This window comes from Cebus imitator, unplaced genomic scaffold (genome assembly GCF_001604975.1).
Source record: "Cebus imitator isolate Cc_AM_T3 unplaced genomic scaffold, Cebus_imitator-1.0 Scaffold438, whole genome shotgun sequence".
NCBI classification, from domain to species: Eukaryota; Metazoa; Chordata; class Mammalia; order Primates; family Cebidae; genus Cebus; species Cebus imitator.
The window spans coordinates 1,329,446-1,352,245 of record NW_016107753.1 but is presented as its reverse complement, the minus strand read 5'-3'; the positions used below and the strand labels follow the sequence as shown (position 1 = coordinate 1,352,245).

Sequence of the window (22,800 nt, the reverse complement as noted above, 5' to 3'; positions counted from 1 at the left end):
CTATGTATATAATGTATATAATACATATATATTTATTTTTTTCCCTAATGTTGATATTTAGAGGCTTCATTTCCTTCTAAATCCTTACAGTTGCATTTTTTCTACCAAATACTGACTGTCCCCTGATCTTCTAAATATTGCAGAATGAGATGGATCATTGGACAGCCAAAATTGCCCCTAACTTTCTTTCTAGAGATTATCAAAGGGTCAGGCTTGGGAGTAAGAGCATCTTCCAAACAGGTTGACTGGATTGCCAATGGCAGCATATTTTTGTCTATCATCCCTCCATCCCACTTTTTTGTTGTTGTTGTTGTTTTCCTAAGAGACAGGGTCCTATTTTGTCTCCCAGGCTGGAGTTCAGTTGTGCAATTGTAGCTCACTGCAGCCTCAGACTTTTGGACTCAAGCAATTTCACGTCAGCCTCCCAAGAAGCTAGGACTGCAGTCACATGCCACCATGCCCAGCTAATATTTGTACTTTCATTTGTAGAGACAGGGTGTCCCTATGTTGCCCAGGCTTATCTAGAACTCTTAGCCTCAAGTAATCCTCCTGCCTCAGCCTCCCTGATGTATGGGATTACAGGCATGAGTCACTACTTCTGGTCTTATTTACCTCTTTACTTTGGAATTTGTCCTTCTCCTCTAGGGCTATTACATGAACTGTCTTAGCCCATCCTATAAAACATTCTTGTGGTCATGTGGCACATTACAAAATTATTTTTGATGATTCTTCAAACTATCTGTTAAGTATTCTAACATGGTAGTGTGACTGTTTGAAAAAGGACCAAAGAGAAGAAAACACAATAGAGGGTTGGCTGATCATAAACAAGATTGTAATGATCACAATTGTGCTATAATTTAGGAGGTAGTGTGGTATATTAAAAAATCAGCAGTTGTTATATGCCTTGAGAGAAATAATTTAGTTACTTGATCTCTCAGACCTCAGTTTTCTCCTCTGTGAAATACTAATAGCAACTGTGTAGAGTTTATTTCTAAGTATTAGAAAAATTGTTTTAATACCAAGCATGATTGCTGTGGTTACTATCATCATTGTTACTATTGTAGCACTGAACCACTTAAAGTTATCTGTTTGAAGTAAAAATATAATTAATTACTATAGATTTTGTAGACTAGTCTTCAGAGACGATTGAACTTGAAAGTTTGGTTGAAAGTCACTTGTTCAAATTGTTATAGGGATATGCAATCCAGGAATTGCAGAGTGCTCTTCTGTTTCTCTTGTGTGTCATTTGGTTACCTAATAAACAGCAAAGGATTTCATCAACAGGCATGTCATCTATGCTCCAAGCAGCCACAACAAGTATGCAGGGGAGTCATTTCCAGGAATTTATGATGCTCTGTTTGATATTGAAAGCAAAGTGGACCCTTCCAAGGCCTGGGGAGAAGTGAAGAGACAGATTTCTGTTGCAGCCTTCACAGTGCAGGCAGCTGCAGAGACTCTGAGATAAGTGGTCTAAGAGGATTCTGTAGAGAACCCACATTGAATTTGTGGATATGTCACTCAGAAAGAATAATGGTGGGTATATTGATAAATTTTAAAATTGGTATATTTGAAATAAAGTTGGATATTATATATAGTTATGTGAGTGTATGTGTGTGTTTATATTGTTTCTTTTATCTTCTCTTATGGTTTAAAGTAAAAAATTGAATTTCATAATTATAGAAAGTTATTCTGAAGTGGAAAAGTTTCACTCAGTATTAAATCTCAAGAGAATGGCCTAATATAGTAAAACTCTTATCTGGCATTATCAGAGAATCAAGTCTATTCTATTCATGTCGCTTCACACATAAGAAAACACCAGCATGTCATAGAGAACACTGGGAAATATGCATAGGACTATTCCAAGCCAGAGGCCTCAGACCCTGCGTAGCCACTCAGCCACCCAGGATCACTATCTCAGCACATTCGTTGGGAAATGGATCAAATTACACTTTTAGTAAATGTAATCACTCTATAGCATAAGAAATAATTATTTTTTATTTATATAAAAGGCTATACTATAACATATACGTTTAGTGAAAAATAGTAATTAAACCAACGTTTGTGAACCTAATAGCCATGTGAAGACAATAACATTTCCAGTATCTTTGGATGCCCCATGTACTAATGACAGTTGTGCTTTTGCATTTTCTTGAGTTTTATGTTTAATCTTTCCTCTGTTATTACTTATAATTTTATCACACATGGCTGTATCCTTTACATATTTTGGCATTATGTATTTTTGAACTTTTATAAAGACAATCATATCATGTGTATTTTTCAGGTGCTTGATTTTTTCATTGGCTTTTAAGGGTTCATGTATGTATCACCTCCGCTGTAGTTTGCCATATTTTGCTGATACAGAGCATTCATTCACGTGAGAGTAAGACTCAGGGTCCATCAAGACAGAGAAAACATACAATAATGTGAATAGGGAAAGTTAATATAAATAATTATTAATTGTAACAGCATTGGAGCAATGAAATACTGTCTAGTAAAAGGTAAAGAGAAGTCTCAAGAATATGTGATAAGTAGATATAGGGAATTGCCACTGTCTCCATGGTGAAGTTGGAGTAACCAATGAAGAGTCTCCTCACACTGTGGCCTCACTCAATGTTAAGAAGTCTCTGTGATGTTGCACTTGAAGAACTTCCTTCAAATGAACAGTTTCAAAATCCCCAGAAACTTGCCTTCAGGGCCCCTGTGTAAAGCAATTTATGAAGAAATGTCAGGCTAGAGGGGCTCTACTACAAATTTGGCAAAGGGAAGTATCAGGAGAAGCTCTTGGCTGCTGGGTTTGCCTGGCCACCATAAAGTGGGTGCCATAGCAAGAGGCCTGAACTATATTATCTGGCCACTGGGGTAGCCTCATAAGCTGCCTGCATCAGATGCTGGAGATGTCATTTGCATTGCCAGAGTTTGCCAAGCGTGCACACAGAAAGCAGATTGGAAAGCACCTTCTTGGAACGTCTCTCCAATACCTTCTACTCACAAAGTTTAACATCATAACATGTGACAAAGAATAACTATTTAATGGGCTCAGATCTATTTATGAACACAACCAAGAGTGAGTTTGGGGTGAATAACCCAAAGCTGGATAACTGGTACATAATAAAATGTATTTATTCATTTTTTGCTGGTGTATATTTGGAATGTTTTCTGTTTTTTGCTTCTGTGAACATGTCTCCTAATACAGATATTCAAGAGATTCCCTTTCCTGATGATATCTACCTACAGGTGGAATGTCTGGGTTATAAAGTTTGTGCATATTCAATTTTACAATGTCGAGCTTTTTCTAAGTTATTTTATTTATTTATATTCCCACTGGCAAAGTAATGTTATTCACAATTATAAAAAGTTTGGAAAATTGTGGCATGTTAAAGAAACACAAAGAACTCAGTTTTACTAGAATCCAAGGCATTTGTGGGAAGAACAGTCCATACATTGAGCACCAAATACATCACATAAGGCTTGTAAGACATCCAGAGTAATATAACTACTTTCCCGTAGTTTATCAAAAGCCCATAATAAAGTTAAGGAGGATAGGGATACGGGCACATCTGCATTTCAGAAAGCGTTCTGTCCTAGATGGATTAGAAGGGAATCCACCCAACAAAAGATTAGAACTTTTTTTTTTCTTTTTGAGACAGGGTCTCACTCTGTCACTCAGGCTGGAGTCAGCAGCACAATCCCAGCTCAATGTAATCTCTGTCTCCTAGACTCAGGTAATCCTTAAGCCTCAGACTCCCAAGTAGCTCAGATTACAGGCATGCACAACCATCCCTGGCTAATTTTTGCCTTTTTCTGTAAACATGGTGTTTTATCATGTATCCCAGGCTGACCATGAACTCCCCAGCTCAAGCTATTAATCTACCTTGGCTTCCCCATGAGCCACCATGCCAAATCCCAAATCTTTTCTCATGACAACATTTGCCATGTAGACTTTATCCCCAGAAAAGATAAGACTACCCTCATCCTTCAGGTCTCAGCTTACGTGTCACCTCTTCTAGGAATACTTCCAGGATGACTGCCCTTTCTCTTGTATCCCCTAACAGGCGACAAGCTCCTTAGAGACTGAGTCTTGTTTTTTTATTTTGGCTCCAATCCCTATCAGTATGGAGAGCCCATAGATGACACTCATTTTGCGAGTAATCAGGGTGACGAGCATATGAGACTGTCCAAGACATTCTGTGCTTTGAAAAGAAGAGCTGAACTACACACTAGGATTTCCACAATGCCTTTGTTAATGGGGTTTGGTTGAGCATGCTAACAGATTTTTTGTGACATCATTGTTAGAAAGTTGGACAATATTGTAGATGTGTGATAAGGTGAATATTATTATCACAAAATATGGACCGAAATCTGCGTAATACTTGAAAGCTTTGTCAACTTTCAACCAATTTACAAGCACGCAATCAGCATCTCCCCAAAATATTTCAGTGGCTCAGGAACATACTTTGGCAACATGTTTAAGTCACTGTCATTCACAAGAGGTAGCGCAATGATAGGAACACAGTTTTTGTTTTGTTTTTTGAGAGAGTCTCTATCTGTTGCCAGGTTGGAGTGAAGTGGTGTGATCTTGGCTCACTGCAACTTCCGCCTCCCGGGTTCAAGTGATTCTCCTGCCTTAGCCTCCTGAGTAGCTGGGATTACAGGTGCCCACCACCAAGCCTAGCTAATTTTTGCATTTTAAGTAGAGTTGGTTTCACCAGGTTGGCAAGACTGGGCTCAAACTCCTGACCTCAGATGATTTACCTGCCTCTGCCTCCCAAAGTACTGGGATTACAGGCATGAGCCATGGCCTACAGCCAGGAACACAGTTTTTAGAGACAGATTGCCTGGGTTCCAACCCTAGTTCTCCCACTTACAGTATGACTATGGGCAAATTATTAAAGCTTTCTGTTATTAAGTTTCTTAATCTTTAAATGGGTATAAAATATGACCTATCTCATGGGGTTGCTGTAAGAATTAAATAAGCTATAACATGTAAAACACTTAGAACAGTTTTTAGCATATAATTAGTATTTTTTAGTTAGCTAATGTAATACTAGCACTTTTTCTCTCCTACCTTTTCTGCATGATGATACAGTTGTAGTAAAAATAGATGATAAATTTGGTAGCTTCCAGCATTAAGATTTGGAACTACTGTTCATTCTTCTATATGCATCTCATAAGTTGCTTATTGTTTAGTTCTAATACAGGGCATTCTACACAACATAACATAGAATTTTTACTGAAAAGTGAGAATACTAGAAAGCCTTTCCTCTCTATACTTATGTAAATAACATGTAACATTTTAAGCAGTGTTTGAAGTCATTTTCAAAGAATAAAATTTCTGGAAATGTCCTTATATGCATCTATGATTATTACCTTTTCTTAATTTTTTAGGATAGGTTTTTTGAAGCATAATGCTGATCAAATGACACTTCAGAAAACATGCTAATTTGCAATGCCATGCATTGATTAAAAAGATACCCATTTTATCTTTTTCTAGGATATGCTGGCTTTTAGAGTTATTTAATGTCTGTTAATATTTAAATGGTGACTTTTATTTAGATTTTCACTTTTTCAATTTCTAGCAAGGTTAGATAATTTTAAGTTTATAGAAGGAACCTAAATCCTAAAATATTAGATAGTGTATTAATACAATTATATATAAACATTGGTAACTTATTAAATCATGGTAAAGGACAACAAAATATTTGTATGGCAGCCCTGTTAAAAATAATTGTCATACACTATTAAAGATAATTATGCCTATAATTATTGCTTAAATGATTACAGAAGTTTTAATATATGAATTCATACATTGTTATGTATGTACATATATATGTAAAGTATCTGGTTAAAAATTATTCACAAAGGTGTAGGAATCAAAAAAACTTTATTTTCATACGAAGCAATTATTTCAAAATAGTCATAAAATAGTGAATATAAGGGAAATATGCTGATACAAGTAATTCCACCAATTTCTATGCATACAATTATTTGAATCACAACGAGCTCCTTGGTACACTCTTTTAAATGAGAGAGTTACACAGTACAGATGTGTTAGTAATCCCAGTTGATGTTTTGTTTTTGAACATATTCAGATAAATACAGCTAGGCACTTAGTAAGCAATTATAAATTTGTTTTAAAACAGAGTAAGAAATTTAAAATTTAAAACAGAGTAAGAAATTTTTAAAGTTACTATGTGATAAAAAAGAACATATTTAATGAAATATTTCTTTTAGTTAAAATGTTTCTTTGGACTGCATGCATTAAATCAACTTTTTTCCATCTTATCCCAAAGTCTTCTGTTGGGTTGTTAGCCTCCAACTATGTGTGTTTTTTTTTTCACTTTATAAATCTAAGCAGCCAATTTCACACCTTTCTGTGCAACCAAATCAATCTCAGAAAGTGGGTGTCATCTTGGTTGGGACCAAATACTTTTAAAGGACTCTTGTCCAGAGATTTCTTCTCCAGAGAGGACCCACTGGATTTGTGGCTGCTGAGGGCCAGGAGTTACTGCTGATGTAGATATTGACAGAGCTTCTAAACGTGAGACCATTCATAGAAGCCTTGCGAGTATGGAATTTACAGTAAACCCATCATGCTTACTTTTTCTCATAAAAATACTTTAAATGTTCCTGGCGGCAAGCTTGGGTCTTGTTTAGGTAAACAAGTAGACATCGACATAAAGTATCTTTCGTTTGTAATATATGGTTTGTGTTCCATTGCTATCTGATTATTTTTATTTGACTGTTTTCTGAATTGACTATTTTCTGTATTCAGAAAATAGTCAAATAAAAATAATAATAAAATCCAATTCTGTTGGATCATTTTAGATGTGAAGAAATATATTTCCAGAGTTTTACGCATTGATGGAACCCATAAAGTACCTACATGTTCACTAAAAGGTGGGCATATAGTAATGATTTTTATGTACAACAAAATAAAAGTTAAAAATTTTGAATTACTTTGAAAATTCTTGTTGCAAAGGTCTTATTTGCTGTCCCTTTAAAATCTTCAATTTGCAGACAAGATTTGAGAAGTGTTGAAAATAGATCCAACCAGCTTGTAAGGGCTCCCGAGAAACTGTGGCTTCCAAGTCACTATAGTGAACTATTGGAAATAAAGATGACTAGGAGGTGGTCATGCTTCCATTAAATGCATTTCTGGATTTTCTAGTATAGACAGTAAAGACTAATATATATCTTAACTTTTTGTTGTTGTCGTTTTAGAAGATAATTAATCATTAATTCTTGCTTATTATTATAGCTTAAATATTTACCATTTCAGAATGCAAAGGTGCCCTCTCTGATCATTTGAATTGACTATGGGAAAAATTTTCCTAAATTAAATAGATACTGTTTTCATTTAATTTTTTGAAAGGAAGAGTTTTGATATTAAAGTTAGAAACTCAAATTCAACCATTGATACGTTTTAGAAGTTGACAGCTGAAGTCAACTCTGATTGAATTAATTAAGCTTAGATAAAACCCAATCCATTTATAATTGTCTTCAGGAAACTTCACAGGTAAGTTTGGAGGCAGGGAGTACAGACTATTAGCATAAATACCAAGTACTTTTGCATATTATAATTATGAAATCATTGAGAGAGAGATGAATTTAGAAAGATGTAAACAGGAAGAGATTTGAGATGTGCTTCTTGGTTAATAAGCTAATATAAGTGACTCAGGAATCATGCAAGCTTTTACTCTCTGCCCAAGCTTTAGGCTTAAGTAATTTGGGTATGATTGAGAGCACTGGTTGTTTTTAAAAAAATACTATGAGGACCCTCATCTCATTTTTTCATTTGTATCACAGTTGCTTCCTCATATCTATGATTTTTATACCCATGGATTCAACTAACCTCAGATCAAAAATATTCAAGAGGAAGGAAAAGCAGTTGGACTGAACATGTACAGAGTTTTAAACATTTTCTCGTTGTTCCTAAAAAATATGGTATTACTATTTACATAACATTTACACTGTATTAGGCATTAAAAGTAATCTAGAGGTGATTTAAAGTATCCAGAGGATATGTTTAGGTCACATGCAAATGCTACACCATTTTCTATAAAGAGACTTGAACATCTTAGGATTTTGATATCTCCGGGAGTCCAGGACCCAACCTTTAATGGCTATTGAGGGAAAATTGTATAAATCCAGCATATTTGCATTTGGTATGACTAGGTTTGTGCTGGAGATAAGTTATTAGGTAGATTGGACAGAGCACAAACAAACAATGAAAACTGTTTACAAATCCTTTTTCCTCTCACCCGAGCAAAATAAATAAATGGCTGTGCTGGGAACAAGGCCAAGCTCCAATGAGCTGTCCTGGGTGCAGAGAAATCTCGGAGAAGCCCAACTTCAACACCAATATGGTCCTCAAGAAGCTGGTTTCCCTTGCCGGGCAGACCAGATCTCAGAACATCAATAGCTCACACAATATCTAGGATGGGCTGCTGAGGAATGCAGGATATGTGATGCCTCTAAGGCAGTTTGAAATCTACGGGACTGTGAATTGGAAAGATGAGGGCTTGTCACAATGCTGTTGATGAGAATGCAGGTGGTGGAGTTGGTGATTATTTAACGAAAATCCCAAGATACAAATGTGTCCTTTCAATGTTGCTGACTAATTTGACGGGTTTTTTTGTTTTGTTTTGTTTGTTTGTTTGTTTGTTTTTTGGTTTTTTTTGAGACGGAGTTTCGCTCTTGTTACCCAGGCTGGAGTGCAATGGCGCGATCTCGGCTCACCGCAACCTCCGCCTCCTGGGTTCAGGCGATTCTCCTGCCTCAGCCTCCTGAGTAGCTGGGATTACAGGCACATGCCATCATGCCCAGCTGATTTTTTGTATTTTTAGTAGAGACGGGGTTTCATCAGGATGGTCTCGATCTCTTGACCTCGTGATCCACCCACCTCGGCCTCCCAAAGTGCTGAGATTACAGGCGAGAGCCACCGCGCCCGGCCTAATTTGACGTTTTAATCATAGCTGTGCTGAGCCTTCACCAAAGGAGGTTTCCTTAGAAACATTGTCCAAATGTGTAGCATGGAGCTGTGGAGGAGGTGGTCAGCACCAATAACACTGGCTTCTGCTGCAAGCTTGACCCCTTCAAAGCCAGGTTATACAAAAGCCAATTTCTCAGGAAATTTACGATCTTGTCAGAAGAATCCCTTCCAAGTCTCTATTATGTTTCTATTACTTTTTATATCCAAAATGTTAATATGGAAAAAATCTGACCATTCAACTCTAACTCAAAATTACAATTCTCTCAACCAAATTCTTGTCTCATAGACAAAGGAATGAAATCTACAATAATATCTTTATTACTGCTAACCTTCTTTGTTATTTTACAGGAGAAACTTATAAAGTAAATGAATCCTTTGTGGAAAATCAGTCAAGAGACACAAAACAATCTAAATCAGGAAACTAGCAAAACTTATTCATTAGCGGTAAGAATGAAAATGTTTTTGGCCGGGCGCAGTGGCTCACGCCTGTCATCTTAGCACTTTGGGAGGCCGAGGTGGGTGGATCACCGGAGGTCAGGAGTTCAAGAAAATGTTTTCTTTGTTTTTATGCAGATAAACATAATTTTGGCTTATACTTTTTAGCTAAATTCAAACAACCAGTTAAAAGACTGTTGTTTCATCCTAAGAAAATGTAGTGATTTCAAATGATATAACAGGAGTCACAAATAGGCCAACATAAGCTAGTCCAAACACTTCTAGTATATTGGATAAACAGGGCATGGTATGTATCCTAGTTCAAATTTGAAGGTTGACAGAAACCTTTTCAGACACTGGAGATAAGACAACATTTCACTACGTTTGGGTTTGAGCAAGAGAAAAGAAATATAATAGTATATAGAGTAAAAATGTAGTAAAAGTAAAAAAAAAAAAAATCTGCATAATATGGTATATACCTAAAAGTTTTTAACATTTGGGAGAATCAGGTAAAGGAAAACCCTAAAAGAGAGAAGACTAATAGAGGAAATAACTGACTCAGTAAGACGTGTGAAGCATAAAGAAAGAAGAAGGAGGAGTCTAGAGGTTTTGATTTAAACAGGGAGAGAGAATAGGAACATTAAAAATCAATAGTCATATGTTCCCCTCCCTGTGTCCATGTGTTCTCATCGTTCAACACCCAATTATGGGTGAGAACATGCAGTGTTTGATTTTCTGTTCTTGTGTCAGTTTGCTGAGAATGATGATTTATGTATACCTATGTAACAAACCTTCACGATCTGCACACATACCCCAGAATTTAAAGTGTAATAAATAAAAACAAAAAAAAACAATGGTCAGAAAGGAATAGCAAATATTGAAGACTCTTTGCAAGAGAGAGGCAGAAAGTTTATAAATTACTTGCATGATTAAACTCAGAATATAATTATTTGAAGCTTTCTGTTTTCTCTTGAGAGTGAAGACGTAATCCTTTTAAGTGAATATCTCTGCAGAACTATGTGGCTTTATGGAAGGTGATGATAAAAATTCAATATCAAAAGATGCATCTACTTCTGCATGAGGAGGAGCAACTGCATCTGCAGGCACTGGACAGGGGAGCAGAACAGTTTTCCAACATCGACAAGACAGTTAATTGAGGATGACTCAACATATAGAAAGGATGAAAGACATGGATAGAAAGCTGTGGGAGATGTGCCACCTGCCTAATGGGGAGCTGCTCCAGGTGAGGGGGGAGGGTCCATCCTCTGAGACAGGAAGTCTTTGCTGGACAATGTTGCCAGGATGTGGAAATGTTACCTTCAATGTCACTACTCTCAGCTAAGTGACTCATGTTCCTTGATTCCCATTATTACATTTGTCCACGCATTTCTTTCTGCACATTCTAGTGATCACTGGGCAATGGTAATCTTTGTCATTTTAGTAGATAAAGGTCAAAATTCTCTTCAGTGTGATCAGGAATACTATCCACACAGAGAGATTCCCCCAAATCAGCAGAACTCTAGGTCAGGGGAAAGTAAGCTTTAGCTTTGTTAGTAATACTCCGTTTTTGTGCCCTAGTTCCTCCTCACTTTCTGATATCCCAAAAAACAGTGATTTGCTGAAGACATTGGGCTTTTCCCCTTGCCTCGGCAAGGTTTGTAAAAGTTACTTATCAGTGTCAGTGCACTCTGTTTCTCATGTGGTTCTCTGTTTTAATTGCTGTAATGCATGGTCAGAACTGTTTTTGAAAATAAGATTAGGGGATGATAACATAAGAATAAATGTAAAAATATATCAGTGAGGTTTACAGGGGGAAATTTGTGCCCACAATGTCATTTTGAAATTAGCAATAAACAATAGTTAATAATTGAGAGATACAGTTAATCATGAAATTATTATCAAATGCATTTTTTCTCTAGGTAGGTCTCTGCAGCAAATTAGAAGGAAAGTAGCTGACCTGTTCAACACTTATAAAATGCTATGTGGCCTGATGCCTTAATCTATATTGTAAGAAAAGAATATATCTAAAATTCCATGGCAGAAGGCTCCATGTTTTCCTGAAAATATTTTTCTAGGGATTGACATAATGTTTTGTATAATGTTCTTATTTAATGTAATTATTAGGATACATTTAATAATCCTACCACTGAATAAGAAAGTATTATATTATAAATGGCCAAAGGAATAAGCAGGTTATTTATTAAAGAGGAAGCAGGGGGAACAATTAAACGAGGGAGAAAATGCTTAAGTCTATTAGTATGTCAGAAGATGGAAAATCAAAGAGTAAATTTCCATAATTATGTATTATATTGGCAAAATTTCATTATTTAAATCTATCTCATAATAACCAATGGATTCTTAGGTTATATTTCCAAAAAAAACAGTGACAATGGAAAAGATCTGGGTTTCAGTGACTTTCCCCAGATAACCTACACCAGAAGTATCCTGTATATCTCTATATTAAGAGAGAACACTGGTCTTTTTATACTTGCTTCTTCGTATATTTGCATGTCATACTGTGCAGTAACTTCTGACCACAGGACATTAATACTATTCATCTTTGATATTGTACAATGGAGTCAGTGTTGCACATAGCAGACACAAAAGTAGAAACAAACATTTATTCATTATAGTTATTAGAAAGGGGATAAATGTTCACAAAACATTATTTATTGGCAATTTGGATGCTATGAGTACTAATCATAGACATGGAACTAAGGCTTAGTTTTAGAAAGTTTTACGTAATTAAAAATATTAAATATTTGCCTATATAACAACAACTTCTGGTGCTCTTCTGTGTGTGTGTGTGTGTGTGTGTGTGTGTGTGTGTGTGTGTGTACATCTATTCTAATGTGAGTCTCCAGAAGGTTGACTTTCTTAGTTTCTATGTGCCTGAAAAAGGACTCTTTCTTAGAAGAAAGTGTTGTTTTGGAAAGATTTTTTTGAGTATATAATTCTAGACTGACAATTTTTTATTATTATTTCAAATATATTTTCAACTTTTAGTCACTTGTACTCTTCCTGGTAAGAAATTGATGGACATATTTTTCTGTCTTTTCCTGATCATTACTTCTTTCTCCCTTTCATTCTTCTCCCTTCCTTCCTTCTTTCCTTTCTCTCTCTCCCTCAAGCCTGTCACTTTTTCTTCTCTCTTTCCCTTTTTCCCTTCCTCCTACCCTCCCTTGCTCCCTCCCTCCTCCCTCCCTTTCTTTTTTGCTTTCTTTCTTTTTCTTTCTTCCTTCCTTTCTCTTTCTTTCTCTCTCTCTCTGTCTCTCTTTCTTCCTTTATGCCTTTTGGCCTTCCTTCTTTTCTTCCTTTTTCTTATCTTTTTTTTGTTGTTTTCTTTGTTGATTTGCTCTTTTTCACTGATAATTGAGCTATTAGATTATGATGGATATTGCCATAGGTTTAAATTAATTTCTTTCTTCCTTTTGGGTTCATCAAACTTCTTGGATATATAAATTTTTAAAAATTTGTACAATTTTTGACCATTACTATTTGCACTTTCTTTTCTGTATTGACTTTTTGTTTTAACCTTTAAGTAATTAAATTACACACATATTGGGCCACTTGAAGTCATCTACGTCTGACTAATAAATCGACCATAGGTTAAAATTCTCCTTTCTCTCTCTTTCATTTTGTAGTTTTAAATGCTTTGCCTTTGGGATTGCTAATCCAATCTGATGCAAGTCTGATCTGCTGCTAATTCCAGACAATATAGTTCTCATTTCAGAGGTTGTATATTTTAGCTCTATTATACAAATTTGTCTGTCTTTGTCTATCATATATTTAGTTACTTTATATGAATATATAAAAAATGGTTATTTTAAATGTTGTAATGTCGTTGTCTGCTAATTCTAAAAGTTGTGTCAGTTCTGGTTCATTTTTTATTGATTACGTCTTTATTTTTATGAGTATTATTTTGCTATTTATTTGCATTCCTGGTATTTTTTTTAATTTTATTATAGACATAGTAAATCTTTAAACTGCCATTGTGTATTTTTGTTTTTCTAACAATATTTTTGAATGCTATTTCAGAGCACTGTTAAGATTTTTAGAAACAGTTTTATCTCTTTTGATCTTTCTTTGAGAATTTGTTAACCTGGATTGTGTTAAGGTTGAACAAAGTTCATTCTGGGAGAACATCACACACTAGGACCTGTCAGAGGGTGGGGGCAAGGGGAGAGACAGCATTAGGAGAAATACCTAATGATGGGTTGATGGGAACAGCAAACCACCACGACACATGTATACCTATGTAATAAACCTGCACTTTCTGCACATGTATCCCAGAACTTAAAGTATAATTTTAAAAAGGAAGGAAAAAAAGGGCAAAGGATATAAACACACATTTCTCAAAAGAAGACATACAAATGGCAATAAACATATGAAAAAATGCTCATAATCAGTAATCATCAGAGAAATGCAAACCAAAACCACAATGAGATACTGTCTCACACAAGTTAGAATGACTATTATTAAAACATTACATAAGAACAGATGCTGGTGAGGCTGCGGAGAAAAGGGAACAGTTTCACACTGTTGATGGGAATGTAGTTTAGTTCAGTAACTGTGAAAAGCAGTTTGGAGATTTCTTAGATAACTTAAAACAGAGTTACCATTTGACCCACCTATCCCATTATTGAGTATATATCCAAAAGAAAATAAATCATTCTGTCAGAAAGACCATGCACTTGTATGTTTTTCACAGTACTATTCACAACAGCAAACACAGAGAATCCACCTATTTGTCCATCAAAGGTGAACTGGTTAAAGAAAATGTGGCACACATATAGCACAGAATATTATTATGCAGCCACAAAAAGAGCCAAATTATGTCCTTGGCAGTAACATGAATGAAGCTGGAGGCCATTGTCCTAAGCGAATTAACACAGGAACAGAAAACCAAACACCACGTTTTTACTTATAAGTGGCATCTAAGCATTGGTACATATAGACGTAAATATGGAAATAATACTGGGGACTACTTGGGGGAGAGCAAGAAAGGAAGGCATGGGCTGAAAAACTATCTGTTGGAAACCAGGCTCACTGTCTGTGTGATGAAATCACTCATACCCAAAACCTCAGCATCATGCAATATACACATGTAAAGAAGCTGCCCATTTACTCCCTGAATCTGAAATAAAAGTTGAAATTATAAAACATAAAAATTAAAAAATAAAATAAAGAACAAATCATATATACACAAAAAATCATGATGAATCTCAAAAACATATTAAACAACCCAAAAGATTATATATTGAATAATTACATATGTACTACTCATTAAAAGTCAAAACCCTATGCACACTTCAGGTGGGGTGCCTCAGACCTGTAATCCCAAGAATTTGGGAGGCCAAGATAGGAGGATCACTTAAGCCCAGGAGTGTGAGACCAGCTTGGGAAACAGGATTAGACCCTGTCTGTCTCTACAAGACATTAAAAACTGGCTGGGTGTGGTGTTGTTTGCCTGTAGGATGAGCCGTGCAGAAAGATGAGGAGGGAAGATTGCTCAAGCAACCCAGGAGGTTGAGGCTACAGTGAGGTGTGATAGTGCCACTGCATTTCATCCTCGGCAAACAAAGCTAGACCCTTCTTTAGAAAGCAACCACGAAAATAACAACAAAAACAAAAATCCTCCAGACAAAACACAGAGCAGTGGTTGCTTGAAGACAGGGATGTGAGCAGAGATTTTTTTGGAAGAATGAAAGTGTTCTAAAAGTGGATAGAGTGATTGAGCATAAAATGAATTTATTAGCAACTCATTAAAGTCATTAAACCTTACACAGTAAGTAAATTTTATGGTATGTAAATTATACCTCAATTAAGCTGATAAAATAATTGAGGGTCTCCACAAGCTTTTGTTGATGTGGGGTTTTTAATGTCAAGATATGCTGTATTAGAAATTAAAACTGAAAAATAATTAAATATACATTTATGAATAATTTAACAATTATAAAGCCATAATTGGTAAAGTAATATTTCTATGAAAAAGTATACTTTCCAAAACCATAAAATAAATAAAAGGGTGGCTTTGATTACATGTTTACAAATCCCATTAACGTCTGGCTTAATAGAAGCCAGACATTCTCACATCTGGATTCTCACATGTGCTTCTTTCTCTTGCGATATTACATGTCATATAGCCCCTGGGAAAATCTCCTGTACACTCTTGGGATAATAAAATTTCAAAGAGCAATTAATGTCTAAACGTTAGTATAAAAATAGTTTTGACTTCATGTACCCTAAAAGTATTCACAGCCACACATTGTGAACCCCTGTAGTAAGGACCCATTTCCTGATCACCTACTTGTTGTAAGGCTGGGGTGAGGAAGAAAACTGTCTAAAACTAGGGCTGCCTGGGACCCAGGACATTGGGTCTATATCTTGTTCCTTGAGCTCCTAGACCCTGAAAACCAAGCGTGGGGCACAGTAGCCTTCCCATGGTGCTGTGATTGTATGAACAAAAGAGGATGCATTTCCTAGCACTCTTTTCACCCATCACAAACCATAAGAAGCTATAGTGGCAAGTTTACATCCTGGACTTCTATTTTTATGCTTTTTCAATCACATTTTAAAAAATTGCCCATCCTTGTACAACCTAAATGTATCATCTTTTACGAACATTAGTCTAAATCAGAGATTCTCAGAGTATGGTTCAGGGACCAGCAGCAGCCTCTTATAAGTTGCCTAAAACTCAAACTCTCTGATCACACCCCAGACCTACTGAATCAAGAATACCATGGGTAGGCCTCAGCAGTCTGTGGCCTCAGAAGCTTTTCAGGTGATACTGATGCACCAATTAGGCTAACTCATCAGCCTGGCTGTTAATCTGAGAAGGCTCCCTTCTCAGAAAGGAAACACAGCACAGCTGGTAATGAAAACTTTAGCCCACTCCCATCTCCTCCTCTTCCTGGATCTGGACAATGTGGGTAGATACAAAGCATCAGTTCCGGGTGGTGGGCAAGCAGGATAAGACAACGGAGGTCCCTTGAGGAGAAGCACCCAATTGGAAGGTGAGAAAAGTGAGCTGCATGAACTAGGCTACCAGGCTTCTGGATACTGTTTGCTTTTCTTACTCCATAGTTTTCACGGAGCGTTCAATAAAGCCTTTAACCAAAGGTCCAGTCTCATCTCTTCCCTATGTTTTAGAATAAATTGAAGCAGGGTTCAACAAGCATATTAATGTGGAAAAGCCCCATTTGTGGTCACTTTGATGGTGGCAGTGGTTATCCAGAAACTTTTCAAAGGAATAGAACTGGAATGAGAACCACTGTCTCCACCTGGAGACCGCCCTCCTGAGTGCCTTAACAGGTTCTGGACCTTACTTACATTGAAAAGTTTTGTTATTGTTCATTCAAAACCCTACTGATATTATATAGATACCTGTCTACTTTTATTCTCCCAGTACAACTGTGCACATATATTTTTGCTACTTGCAAAATGAAAAATAACATACAAATGTTATTTTAACCCATGATATGTAACTAGTCTTTGTCGCTATGATGTTAATATTTGTTAACATATTTGGTATAAATTATTTTAAATTTTGTGTTTCAGTGGGAGAAACATCAAGAAAATTACACGAAATATTTTCAGATTCACTGCAAAGGTGCTTTTATCTGTACTGAGAGAGGCAGAGACAAAGACAAATCTGGTGTGAAATCACTTTCACTTTTAATATAGTGTTTTGGGAAAATGCATGGCAAGCAAAACTTCTAGGAATGAAAGATGTTTTAAAATATATGTGTTTTCAAGTTCAGGGGTACATGTGCAGGATGTGCAGGTTTGTTACATAGGTAAACGTGGGCCATGGTGGTTTGCTACACAGATCATCACATCACCTAGGTGTTAAGCCCAGCATTTATTAGCTATTTTTCCTGAGCTTTCCCTTCTACCACCCTTGACCCTTGAGAGGCCCCAGTGTGTGTTGCCCCCCACTGCCCCACCATGTGTTCATGTTTTTTCATCACTCAGCTTCCACTTATGAGTGAGAACATGTAATGTTTGGTTTTCTGTGTCCCACAGTCTACTGAGGATAATGGCTTTCAACTCCTTCCATGTCCTTGTGAAGCACATTGTTTTGTTCCTTTTCATGGTTGTATAGTATTCCATGGTGTATATGTACCATATTTTCTTCACCCAGTCTATCACTGATAAATATTTAGGTTGATTTGATGTATTTGCTCCTATTTTTCTCTCCCAGTCAGTACCACAAGAAGGGAAAATTTCTCTTGATTCTTCTGGGTTTTCCCTGTGAGAGCCTCTTGGCATTTCTATTGGAAAAGCCTGCCCTTTGGGTGAGGATTCTTCTGTATCTGTGACCCTAAGGGTCTTTGCACACTCACTCTAGCCCAGCTTTGGTTTGAGCAGTAAATTAAAACCATTTGGTTTATCTTCTACCTGCTTTTATGGGCTTTCGTAGAATCTGCCCCAGATAAACGTATGCATGAGTCCTGTTTTTCTCAGTGCTGTACCTGTCTCTATCCAGAACTTATTGTCTTGTTACCTCTATTCTCTAATGGTTTAGAAAACAGACAAATGAGCCAGGCACTGTGGTTCATGCCTGTAATCTCAGCATTTTGGGAGGCCAAGGCAGGTGGATCATGAGGTCAAGAGTTTGAGACCAGCCTGGTCAATATGGTGAAAATGCATCTCTACTAAAAATACAAAAATTATCCGGGCATGGTGGCATGTGCCTGTAGTCCCAGCTACTCAGTAGGCTGAGGCAGAAGAATAGCTTGAGCCTGGAAGACAGAGGTCACAGTGGGCCAAGATTGCACCATGGGACTCCAGCCTGGGCAACCGAAGAAGATTGTGTCGAAAAGAAGAAAGAAAGAAAAAAAAGGAAAGAAAGGAAAGAAAGGGGGAAGGAAGGAAGGAAGGAAGGAAGGAAGGAAGGAAGGAAGGAAGGAAGGAAGGAAGGAAGGAGGGAGGGAGGGAGGGAGGGAGGGAGAAAGAAAGACAAAACAGACAAACAAAACCTCATTAATCTTCAGCTTGTCTCGCACTTTTTTTCTTGCAAGAAGCCAGCAATAGTATTTTCATCCTTCTCCATTTCTGAGCTGCAACCATAAGACCCTATTAGGTTTTATGATGTCCCTGAATGTGTCAATAATGTCATAAATGGCTGTAACTTTTTTCAAACCAGGTATAAATCAATGATATTATAATTACATTGTAGTTAATTTTTCTTTTCTTTTAATTATCTTTGCTATGCAGCTGTTTCCAAACACTTTCTCCTAAGAAAATTATTTTAACAGGCCATGCTTATTTTTTGCATAGTGTTTTTCAAATGCATTTATCCAATTTCCTCTCATGCTTACATGCAGGTGAAATGTTTTTGGCAAAAACACTACAGAGGTGCTTTGTGTCCTTAGTCATCTGCCTCTGTACACGTTAAATTATGCACTTTCACTTAACAATTATACCTCAGTAACACTGCGGATAGAGCTAACATGTGGGGTAGAACTATGATGATATGCGAATAGGCTCTTTCCCAAAATCTATTACTTAGTTATTTTATTATTCATTAATTATTCTTGCCTGATTCAATTATTTTTATGGCATCTGTAAAATAATAATTTTCCACCATTTCTTTCATTGCATTAGTTGGCCTCTCCAGAATTAAGTAATTAGTGTTCTATTGTATTATTAAGGATTCGGGTTCTTTCCACCTTTCTGTTTTCCTTAGAGTAATGGGTTTTGTTTTAGATTAGTTCACAATGAGTCCACAAAATGGTTACATAAGCAAATATTGCATCCAGATAATGTCCACAGGCAGAAAAGGCAATTATTTCTTCCATGTGTCTCTTCTGTAGCAAGAATACCTTTTACAGAATTCTCCCAGGAGTCTACTTTCTTGTTCTTTTGGCCAGAATGGGAGTATAGAATTGGAGTACACACCAATCGGAGAATAAGAAAAAAAAAGGAGTAGAAATCTTGATAGCTTTGCACAAAATAATGACCCACTGCCTGTGGCTACAGAGCAGCCCAGGACCTGTGATTTTTGGAAATTTTTGTAGATGAGGTAACGGATATGAAAAATATTGGATTTCTTTTAGGGAGCTAGAAAATAGTGTATAGGCCAAAGTTGTCAAGAAAGAGTGCATGTTATCAATCTGTTGCATTCTTTGTGCCTCTCCATCCTATTTTAGCCATTCAGAAAACACGGACTGTCTTGCTACCGTGCGTACATAATGAGTGAAAAAGATCTTCATCTCATCTCATATGCCTTGGGGGAAAATGACACTTTCCTTTTATTTTCTCAGAAACACAGCTTCTGCTATCATGCAGTGTTCTACCAGTGAGCTCACCTGCTCGATCTGCACAGACTATTTCACAGACCCTATCGCCATTTGCTGTGGGCACAGAGTTTGTAGTCCCTGTCTCTGCCTCTTGTGGGAAGATGCACAAACTCCAACTTGCTGCCCTGTGTGCAGGGAAGTATCACAGCAAATGAACTTCAAACACATTACTTTTGTTAAGAAACAAGTTTTTCGTACCAGAGAATCAGTCACCTGCCACGTATCAAGCTCTGCCATGCTGATCTGTAGGAGACACCAGGAAACCAAGAACTTCACCTGTGAAACTGACAGGAGGCTGCTGTTTTCTTTGCTGTCAATCGCCAGAGCATGCTACTCACAGACACTATAGGATAAAGGCTGATGAATACTATAGGGTAAGTGAATGCCACTGATTGCACTTTGAAATGTGAAGGACCCTGAATCCTACAGGTAATAAGGAAAGATACACTTTATTAATAATCTTATAGACTTATATTTTTATGCTTTTTCAATCAGATTTTGTACATCCTAAATGTATCATCCTTTACAACCTAAATGTATCTTTTTATTAATTATAATAAAATCATTATTATTAGTAGTAAATCATTAATAATTTTATGCAGTAAACAGAATTACTGATGAACATGTATTAGACACTGTTCTAGACACTAGGATTAAGCACTGAAGAAACCACACAAACATCCCTGCTAACCTGAAATTTAAATTCTATTGGGCTGAGGGAGAGGAATGATGTCAAAATTGATGAGCATTAGGGTTCTGGTATTTCAGTGTAAGGAGCTCTAGATTAATCACTAGTTTCCATGATAGTCATTGGCTAACAGTCATGATTGCAATGAATCTATTACAGAAAATTCTAATAAATCCTGGTCACTATGCTCCAACAGTACTGTAGATGAACTGAGGGCTAGCATTTTAAAATTAAATATAAAATAAGATTTACTTCTGAAAATTGACCAGGTTGTATCAGTTTCAGTGCCAGATTTCTAAGATAATGGATCTTGTTTTCCAAATTTGGGAATTCTACCCTTGGTTTGATTGGCGTCTCAGACTTGACAATCAGCGTCCTTAAGAAAAGCCCCTACATGTCTGCATTCTGCACTCTTTATTTGTCCCATGTCTATATCTCTTTTAGAAGTATCTGAAATATACAATATTTTCTAGTGCTCAAATTTATAGTTTTTTTGTTTGTTTGTTTTTCAGGAGAACTTCCTGATGCAAATGAAGTCCATCTGGAAAAAAAAAATAGAAAAATCAAAGAAATCTAAACAGGGAGACCAACATAATACAAAAATGGAAGGTAAGCAGTAAGCTCATTTTTCTCAGAACTAGTTTGGAATAGAAAATGTGGTAACTTGTAGGGGAAGAATTTGAGTTTAATTATAATGTTCCCTGAAAAGGATGATCAGAAAAAAAAGCTACATGTGTTTCTCTACAAAATAACATAACCTTCAGTGTGAGAGTTCATGTTGAATCCAATGTATAACTAAAAAACCTCCTGATATTTCTTGATAAAGCAGTATCTACCAACAATACATATCTGCAGAGACAAGAAAATGTGCTAAAAATGGCATGCTAGGATGAAGGTAAAAATGGGATTCTACAGCAGCTTAGCAGGCATGAAATGCCAAAAAAAAAAAAAAAAAATAGCTTCTAGGTGAAAATCAATCTTATACTAATGTATTAGTAAAATTGAGAAATTTATGGATGACAATGATAGAAGGATTTTAGGAATAAGAAAGCTAGAAGTTAGAAAAATGGTAAAATTATTTGGACATGTGAGTAACTCCTCTTGATTACTTCATGAAAAAGTGTCCAGCAGTAATAAGAGATATGGCTATAAATGTAATTATGGCCAGGTCTAGAATGTGAATGCTTAGCTAAGAATTTATGATTATATAATCCATTCACAAATAAGAATTAAGTACTTAAAACTGAATAAGTAAATTAAACAACACTTTTATTCTGAAAGATCACAAGCACTTCTGAAGGAGACATATAAACAAGGACCAGGAGAGAATAATTCATTCAACAAGAATCAACACATGATACTGTACGAATGTCAAAGGGAAACAACAAAATCATATTGATCATTTCAGATGGATTTTCTGAGGCGGCCTGCATTCTTGTGAGGGGCTATCATATGTTGCTCACCGCTCTAGCCCAACAACCTGAGTCAGAAGTGGACAAAAGAAGAAGCAGATCACTAACCCCAGGAGTCTATGATCTAGTGGGAGAATTCAATCCACAAATTAAAATGTAAACTTTATAATAAATAATGTTTGTGAAGGGCTTCAGGGAAAAATAAAGCAGGGAATGGGTATAAAGAATGCAGGTTTGTAGAATGTATGCTGGTTAAGAACAACTCATTTTCAGGGATAAGAAGGTGCAGAAGAAATGAATCAGTGGCTTTGTAAGAAGGTATTTTTCTATGGCAGGAAAAACAAGGTATGATTAAAATGAATAAGCAGAAAATAAGTGTCAAATGCAGAAGGAAGGTGAAGAATTCTAGGACTTAAGCATAATATTTGGATTTAGAAAAAAGAAGCTCTTGGTTAGTTGTAATGTTTGATTCAGGAAAGAGTAGGGAATAGAAGTAAAGGGGTCATTAATCACACAGATGAGCACAGCAAGTCTGATCACATTTGATCAATAAATTTAGCTTTGATAGGGATAGAAACGTTCTAGCAAGTGAAGCCAGATGAGGTAACTAGGACAAGAATTTTTTTTTTTTCCAAAGTAATTTGCGAAATGTGTACGTTTAAAGGTACAAAGGAAAGAAGGGAAAAACTGTGTGAAAAAAGCAATTGAGGCTGGGTGTAGTGGCTCATGCCTATAATCCCAGCACTTTGGGAGGCCAAGGCAGGCAGATCACGAGGTCAAGAGATTGAGACCATCCTGGCCAACATGGTGAAACCCCATCTCTACTAAAAATACAAAAATTAGCTGAGCATGGTGGCATGTGCCTGTAGTCCTAGCTACTTGGGAGGCTGAGGCAGAAGAATCACTTGAATCCGGGAGGCAGAGGTTGCAGTAAACTGAGATTGTGTTTCTGCACTCCAGCCTGGC

General features: G+C 36.5%; 2 protein-coding genes and 1 long non-coding RNA gene across 3 annotated transcripts in view; 2 read left to right on the top strand and 1 right to left on the bottom strand.

The window, feature by feature from the left end:
* Nucleotides 1-1,594, top strand: part of FOLH1B (folate hydrolase 1B) — a 60,442-nt gene extending 58,848 nt beyond the window's left edge. Inside the window, exon 19 of the mRNA XM_017510395.1 lies at nucleotides 1,285-1,594. Within this exon, the coding sequence (XP_017365884.1) occupies nucleotides 1,285-1,465 (181 nt within the window). The 3' untranslated portion in view covers nucleotides 1,466-1,594. The remainder of the gene's footprint in view (nucleotides 1-1,284) is intronic.
* A 2,030-nt stretch (nucleotides 1,595-3,624) lies between these two features.
* LOC119468479 lies at nucleotides 3,625-8,777 on the bottom strand. The gene is made up of 2 exons (XR_005197155.1): nucleotides 8,746-8,777; nucleotides 3,625-3,703 (listed from the first exon to the last, which is right to left on the bottom strand). It is a non-coding gene; the product is annotated as an uncharacterized LOC119468479 (long non-coding RNA).
* Nucleotides 8,778-19,672: 10,895 nt separating this feature from the next.
* TRIM77 (tripartite motif containing 77) overlaps nucleotides 19,673-22,800 on the top strand; it is a 16,499-nt gene continuing 13,371 nt past the window's right edge. Inside the window, 4 exon segments of the mRNA XM_017510381.2 lie at nucleotides 19,673-20,031; nucleotides 20,033-20,108; nucleotides 20,935-20,979; nucleotides 20,981-21,031. Of these exon segments, the coding sequence (XP_017365870.2) occupies nucleotides 19,673-20,031; nucleotides 20,033-20,108; nucleotides 20,935-20,979; nucleotides 20,981-21,031 (531 nt within the window).